The sequence below is a fragment of the Anolis sagrei genome, chromosome 3 (genome assembly GCF_037176765.1).
Source record: "Anolis sagrei isolate rAnoSag1 chromosome 3, rAnoSag1.mat, whole genome shotgun sequence".
NCBI classification, from domain to species: domain Eukaryota; kingdom Metazoa; phylum Chordata; class Lepidosauria; order Squamata; family Dactyloidae; genus Anolis; species Anolis sagrei.
The window spans coordinates 66,550,597-66,557,633 of record NC_090023.1 but is presented as its reverse complement, the minus strand read 5'-3'; the positions used below and the strand labels follow the sequence as shown (position 1 = coordinate 66,557,633).

The 7,037-nt window shown below is 39.3% G+C and overlaps 1 protein-coding gene across 1 annotated transcript; it reads left to right on the top strand.

Moving 5' to 3' along the window:
- Positions 1–1,301: 1,301 nt before the first annotated feature.
- On the top strand, positions 1,302–5,762 carry LOC137096561 (uncharacterized). The gene is made up of 2 exons (XM_067466230.1): positions 1,302–2,049; positions 3,748–5,762. The coding sequence occupies exon 2, from the start codon at positions 4,194–4,196 to the stop codon at positions 5,760–5,762; it is 1,569 nt and encodes a 522-aa protein (XP_067322331.1). The 5' UTR covers positions 1,302–2,049; positions 3,748–4,193.
- The last annotated feature ends 1,275 nt before the right edge of the window (positions 5,763–7,037 follow it).

Below are 7,037 nucleotides of genomic sequence, written 5' to 3'. Positions count from 1 at the left end.
TTTATGGGAGATGGTGGTGGGACATGCATAAAAGATGACGATGACGATGACGATTATTATTAAGAAGCAGGATTAGGTTTTTCTAACTTTACTACCCTTCCATGCATATCTTAGCATTATTTCAAATAACAGTGGTGCTGTGACGTTCTAGAAACACCACAGCATCATGATGATGTTTCTAAAACAGAATGCTTCATGGAAAGGACACTATCATAACATAATGTAGCTATTAGAGAGTTTCTTAAACTGTAAAGAATCATAAATGGCAAAAACAAGCATTACTCTTTCAAGCAAGAAATGCTGGAAAAGTTCATGTTTACCTATAAATCCCAGATTTTGAACAATGATGAAGGAGGGCCAGGAGGGTTGCTAGACTGGATAGCAAACAGAGTTTTTGCAACTTTTGAGTGGAACAGTGCAAGGTACTAAAATGCTGTTGAACCAGATGAAGTTACCTGACTTTATTTACCTTTCGAACTTGAACTTTCATCTGCAACCATTCCCGTTGAATGTAGCTTGGGAGTTCCTATTATGTCAACCAAAAATCTAGACATTATGATACATTTGCAAATTTTGTAAGTTACAGTAAGGTTCCACAACTTAGCTCTAGGAGTGAATTGGCACTGATTTATATAAGCATTGCTGATTTGTTAGGATTGTAGGGAAGAGAAAAGTCTTAAAGTCTTTAGCTCTTGCCAAGCTTCCATTCTTTCTTTTCCCTTTCTAGCCAAGCAAACATTGTCATCTTGAACTCAACTCGTTGAATGAAAACTAGAAAATAACATTTAAGAATTTAAATTGTTTGCCTCAGTTATGCCAAGCCATAGAGTCAAACTTGAAAGCTTCCATGAGTGACTCACAGCAACTGGCATAGGATCACTTCAGTCAAATGTAGTTTGTTGGTGACCTGAGTTCTGATTTACATTGAGAGTTCTGGCTCTGATTTGATTGTATGAAGTTACATTTCAATGGAAATGCCAATACAGGGCAACCCAATGCATTTTTCATATTTTTCATTTTCATATTATTTCAGTTTCTTTAGAAACCTATATCATGTCATTGGCAATAGATGCCAATGGCTTGCCTTATTGAAGGAGGATGCACACTGTTGGATAATACAATATAGTATTAAGTACTGTAAAGTATTTTTGTTCCTGTTTGATATGTATAATGCTGTCTTAACACTGCTGAATAATTAATATCATATTTAGTGTTGTGAGGAATAATTTAAATTTCACTTCCAGATGTTTGACCTTCCATCAACTCCAGTTTAGCATGGCTAATAGTGAGAGACAATTGTGGCAGCAGCTAAATAGAAATTAATGAAATTAATGAAATCTTACCTTAAAAAAGGGATCCTTAATAATATGAAGAAGGAATTCTGATGATGATTCTCTGGTGGAAGGGAAAACGACAGATGGCATAAAGGACAGGAGGCTGGGGACCTAATCTTGTGTCAATATTTGGATAAGCCGAGGTCAGAGCGGAGCTATATGTGGAAGCCTACAAGGGTGGGTGCCGAGAACAATTGATAATTATTAACCTAAGGAAGAAGCAAACATTTGAAGATATGGTATAACAGCGCCACCTCCTGTCTGGTTGAAGTAAATAGCAGGCAAAATGAAATATATCTTTTTAAATGGAACAAATGTATTGTCAAATGTATTGGGAAGATAATTAAGGAGAATTAATAAGGGAAATGCTTGCTTTTTAATGAGTTAAAGATACAGAGATGAAGATGTGTGGAATCATATAATTTGATGTGTGAAGAAATATGAAGTTATGATTCATTTTAATGGTTCAATGTAAATCAATGTAAGTTGTCTGAGAACGAGGTCAGATGATGTAAGGGGAAAAGTTGTGGAAAACATGATATCTTGCCAACAAATGTTCTTGGCCACGATTCGAGGACAAACTGATCAGATTGTGTAAAGGTTAGGACTTTTCTGCGCATGTGTAACCCTGAGAATTATGCCATAAATACTGGGTGGTCTGGATCAGTCGGTTGTACCTCAACAGCCAGATTGGAGCTGAGGTGCCCTTACCTGGGTAAGCATTAAAATTCTGTGAACTTGCAAAGCTGTCTCTGTCTCTTCCTTCTCCTCTTTCTCCTGGAATTTCTTGGGGACCCTCGCTCCCCTGCTTCAATTGGCGCCCAACGTGGGGCTGGAGAAAAGGAAGAAGGAAAGGTAAGCTTTTGGAAGCTGGTGCCTCTCACTCAGGAGCTGGACAAGGCATGGATCAGGGGAGACAAAAAAGGGTACCCATAAGAAAAATCGCCTCCGCTGGCCTGTTCCTTTGCTGGCTCCTTGACTGAGAGGGCATTGGGAATTAACAGCTGCAGTTCCAGAAAAAGGGGAAAAGCTAGCTTTTTTTTTTAAGGTACAGGCATTTGTGGATATGCCTGAGGAAACAGGTTTGGGGGAACATTTTTTCAAAAGAGGTACTGCAGACCTCAAGAAGAAGAAACCCCCCTGAGTGTTGCATTCGCCACAGAAGGCGCACTCTTAAGTTAAGAAAAAGTGCACTTTGAAAAGGGAAAATTGTTATGTTGATCCTATGTGTTGTGTATTGTGGAATCTGGCTGTGTCTATATGCATTGTCCCTTCTAGCTGCTTTGCAACCGTATGTCTGTTTCTGTTTTTGCTTTGTCTCTTTGTTAAATGTCAGTATGTTCATAAAGAAAAGAAACTAATGGTTATAGGCTTCCGGGAAAAAGCCAAAAGAAAAGAAATGATGATAAAATGGGGAAAAAAAAGGAAAAGAGAAAAAGAAAAATATGTGAAATATGTGTTTGTCTTTTGGGAAAAAGGGAAAATGTCTGTATACATTCTCTGGAAAACTTGAATGTGTGTGTGATTAGAAAAAGAAAAAGAATGTGTGTAGCTGTTTGTGTTGTGAGAGAAATAATCTTCACAGGTTTCAAATAAAAGGAAAAAAGAGGAAAATTCAGGAAAACCTGGAACATATGATGGGGAAAGACCAAGCATGTGGGTAAGAGAAAGTCATCCAAGAAGAAAGTTAAGGTATGTTGAGAGAATGTTGAGAAAGCAAGGAAAAAGTAAGTCAGAAGAGCGAAATGGTTAATCACAGGAGAAGAACCAGAGTGTGTGATTACCATGTGGGAAAAGAGAGAATGAGAATGTAAAAGAAAGTCATGCAGTAGTGATGAAATGTTAGTACAGAAGTAAAGAGGGATTAAAAATAATGAAAGAAAATTGTTGAGATGTGTGAGAAAGAAGTGTGAGAAGTGAATGATTAGATTCCCCTTTGAGAAGAAAATTGCAGTAAAGAGTAAATGAGTGTATGTATGGAATCAGTTTTGGGATGAATAAGATTGGTGTGTGAGGTTGATTGTTTGCAAATGCCGGGTGAGATTGAAAAGAGAAAAATCATGTGTTGAGAGTATTTAAGATGGCCACTTAAATGCCCTCACGGGGAGAGAAGAATTGGGAAAATCTTTTGGGAAAAAAATTGATATTAGTTGTGAAACTGTCTGAGAGAGAAAGTAGTGGCAATTCGAGATGCATTTAAGTTTAGAAGATTTTGTGGGGAGAGCTGTGATAAAGTGAATGTTATGGGGTTGCCTTGCTAAAATACTGAGATGCTTTTTAAGGTTCAAAATGTTTAGAAATTGAATTGGCAAAGGAAGATAAACTGTTGCAATATGAGGTGGAAGTGAGGAGGATTAAGCATCAAGGAAAGAAGTACAGATTTTAAAAAATGTTAATTAATTACCTGTTACAGTATCCCCCTGTTTTACCAGAAGATTTAAAGTGGATGAGAGATCCTGGGGAGTGTGACATCTGAGACAGGAGTGAAAGGGGTCTGCTACTTGATGAATCCCCACGGGTACGAGGAAGTAAAATTGTGGATGAGCTAAGCCTGCTTGAGAGAAGACTACACAGCAGAGGACCCTGACTTACAGCAAATAAACTTAAGAATTGGATGATTGAATAAAGAACTAATTAAACCATACATAAATAAAATAAAAAGACATACATTTCAAAGACTTAAAACATAAGAATAAAGTTGCCCTGAATAGGAGAGAGACTTAGTTTTTGAAACTACAATCAAGCAAGAAGAAAGAAGAAAGAAGAAAGAAGAGTAAATGGACTTTTTTGGTGACGGGGGTGTATTTGTGGGATTTCTGATTATTGTGGGGTTGATCTGGTTGGCTTACCGTTATAAGCATGTTTTATGGGGGAAAGCTTATTCGTTTTGGAATGTGGAATACTTATTACCTGATGATGTTGAGTGTAATTGTCACCAAGCTAGTGCAGGGAGGATGGGAGCAGAACATATTCCACCAGATGATTCAGAACATAGCGAATGAGACAGAAGCTACTGACTGTTGGATTTGTAGTCATGGGCCTACTTCCCAGCGTGAGGGATGGCCACTTATGGTAGGAACATTATTAAGCCAAAAGGGATGGAGCAATTTAAGGCCTCAAAATTATGAGATGACTGAAACTTTACTTGATCCAGGACAAGCTATAATAACACATGCAGAGACTTCGCCAGAGGCCCCAGCTTGCATTATTTGGGAGAAAGATGAGAGATGGACCCAAGATAGAGATAACCCTCTCCACACACACCAAATAGAACTTGGTCATTATCCCAATTGTAATCTCCTTCTCCATGTATTCAAAACAGAGGCGTCTGAAGATATTAGCCTCTTAGCCCGTTTGGAACATTCAAGAAGGGTAAAAAGATTTGATGGAGTTGTTTCACCAGAATTGGGCACGCACATTAAACAGGCCCAGGCAAAAGTAGCCAGCAGGGGTCGTGATCCACCAAAGGCTCCTAGCAAAGGGCTGCCTCAGGGCCAGGGGGAACCACCTGTTGAAGGGCCACAGCAGAGTAGAGGAGAATCAAATCCTGCAAAAGTGGTAAAAGGGGTGGAAGCCCACCAGGAAGTGCCTAAATCGTTGGTAGCCAAGGGTGGCTTGTCTCAGGGATTGTATTGGATCTGTGGTCAATGGGCGGGAAAGATTTTGCCGCCATTTTGGGAAGGAACGTGCACGATTGGCACTCTGATGTTAGCGGATGTGACAATATACCCAGAACAACAATCCCAGGTGACTTGGAGAAGGGAGCGTGAAGAACAGCGTTTGAAAAGAGCTTATGATGAAACAATTGGATATGACCCAGACCAAACTTATTTAAATGAGGGAGAAAGGCTGGGAGCCATCTTGTTCCCTGCTGCGGGTGTAGCTCTAAATATAAAACAGATTCGGAGACTCTCAGCTCAAGTGGAGAGGCTGGCGAACAAAACTGTGGCTGGAATAAGAGCTCTGCAGACAGAAGTTGATTCCTTGGCAGGGGTCCTGATGCAACACAAACTTGCTTTGGACTACCTATTGTCTGTACAAGGAGGGCTATGTTCTTTTCTCAATACCACGTGCTGCCACTATATAAACAAATCGGGAGAGATTGAATCTGATATAGATAAGATACAGAAAGTAGTATCTACCATCAGAATTGAATACGCCCCAAAGGGAGAGAGTGTTTTTGGCTGGTTAACTGAGTGGTTGCCGAACTTCCAATGGTTAAAAGACCTCATCGTTGTAGGATTTGTTATCTTGATAATTGGTATTCTAATTATGTTCCTACTGCCTTGTGTGATTGCCTGCTTAAGAAATATGATTGAAAGAATTGTTACTACGGCAAATGCCCGACATGGAAGTCAATTGAAACAACTTATGACTCTGGAGATAGAAGAGATGCAACAGTTATCCAGGGAAAATAAGGTGGTATAATCACTCTAAGGGTGTGACTCCGAAAAAATGGTTTTCTTCGTCACAAGATTTTGTGGGGTATGTGGCAGCAGCTAAATAGAAATTAATGAAATTAATGAAATCTTACCTTAAAAAAGGGATCCTTAATAATATGAAGAAGGAATTCTGATGATGATTCTCTGGTGGAAGGGAAAACGACAGATGGCATAAAGGACAGGAGGCTGGGGACCTAATCTTGTGTCAATATTTGGATAAGCCGAGGTCAGAGCGGAGCTATATGTGGAAGCCTACAAGGGTGGGTGCCGAGAACAATTGATAATTATTAACCTAAGGAAGAAGCAAACATTTGAAGATATGGTATAACAGCGCCACCTCCTGTCTGGTTGAAGTAAATAGCAGGCAAAATGAAATATATCTTTTTAAATGGAACAAATGTATTGTCAAATGTATTGGGAAGATAATTAAGGAGAATTAATAAGGGAAATGCTTGCTTTTTAATGAGTTAAAGATACAGAGATGAAGATGTGTGGAATCATATAATTTGATGTGTGAAGAAATATGAAGTTATGATTCATTTTAATGGTTCAATGTAAATCAATGTAAGTTGTCTGAGAACGAGGTCAGATGATGTAAGGGGAAAAGTTGTGGAAAACATGATATCTTGCCAACAAATGTTCTTGGCCACAATTCGAGGACAAACTGATCAGATTGTGTAAAGGTTAGGACTTTTCTGCGCATGTGTAACCCTGAGAATTATGCCATAAATACTGGGTGGTCTGGATCAGTCGGTTGTACCTCAACAGCCAGATTGGAGCTGAGGTGCCCTTACCTGGGTAAGCATTAAAATTCTGTGAACTTGCAAAGCTGTCTCTGTCTCTTCCTTCTCCTCTTTCTCCTGGAATTTCTTGGGGACCCTCGCTCCCCTGCTTCACAATGAATGCTTATCTGCAATATCTAAAGAAACTTGATTTGTCTAGGGGAGGCCAAGAAACAAGAGCATTTTGTTAATGTTCGGCAGCTTTTGATGGATAGAGCTAGAGCTATATACAGAATATTCTGACACCAGGGAAATCTCTACCCATGCTGAACAGTAGCATTTCAGAGAGTGGTCCTTATAAGAATGTAGCTCTGCATTATTTCTGAATCATTCTACCACCTTTTTCTGCTTTGACTATGTACATTGTCACATTTTTCCCATGCAACTCTACTTTTGGGATGATAGGCTGTCAGATTTAACAAATGGGAGAGAGTGCACATGTCTCCAGAACACACTGAGGGTGTTTCAATCTTTGTTCC

What these genes read in the sequence shown, in the direction of transcription:
- LOC137096561 (XM_067466230.1), top strand. Translation starts at nt 4,194, where the DNA reads ATGTTTTATGGGGGAAAGCTTATTCGTTTTGGAATGTGGAATACTTAT.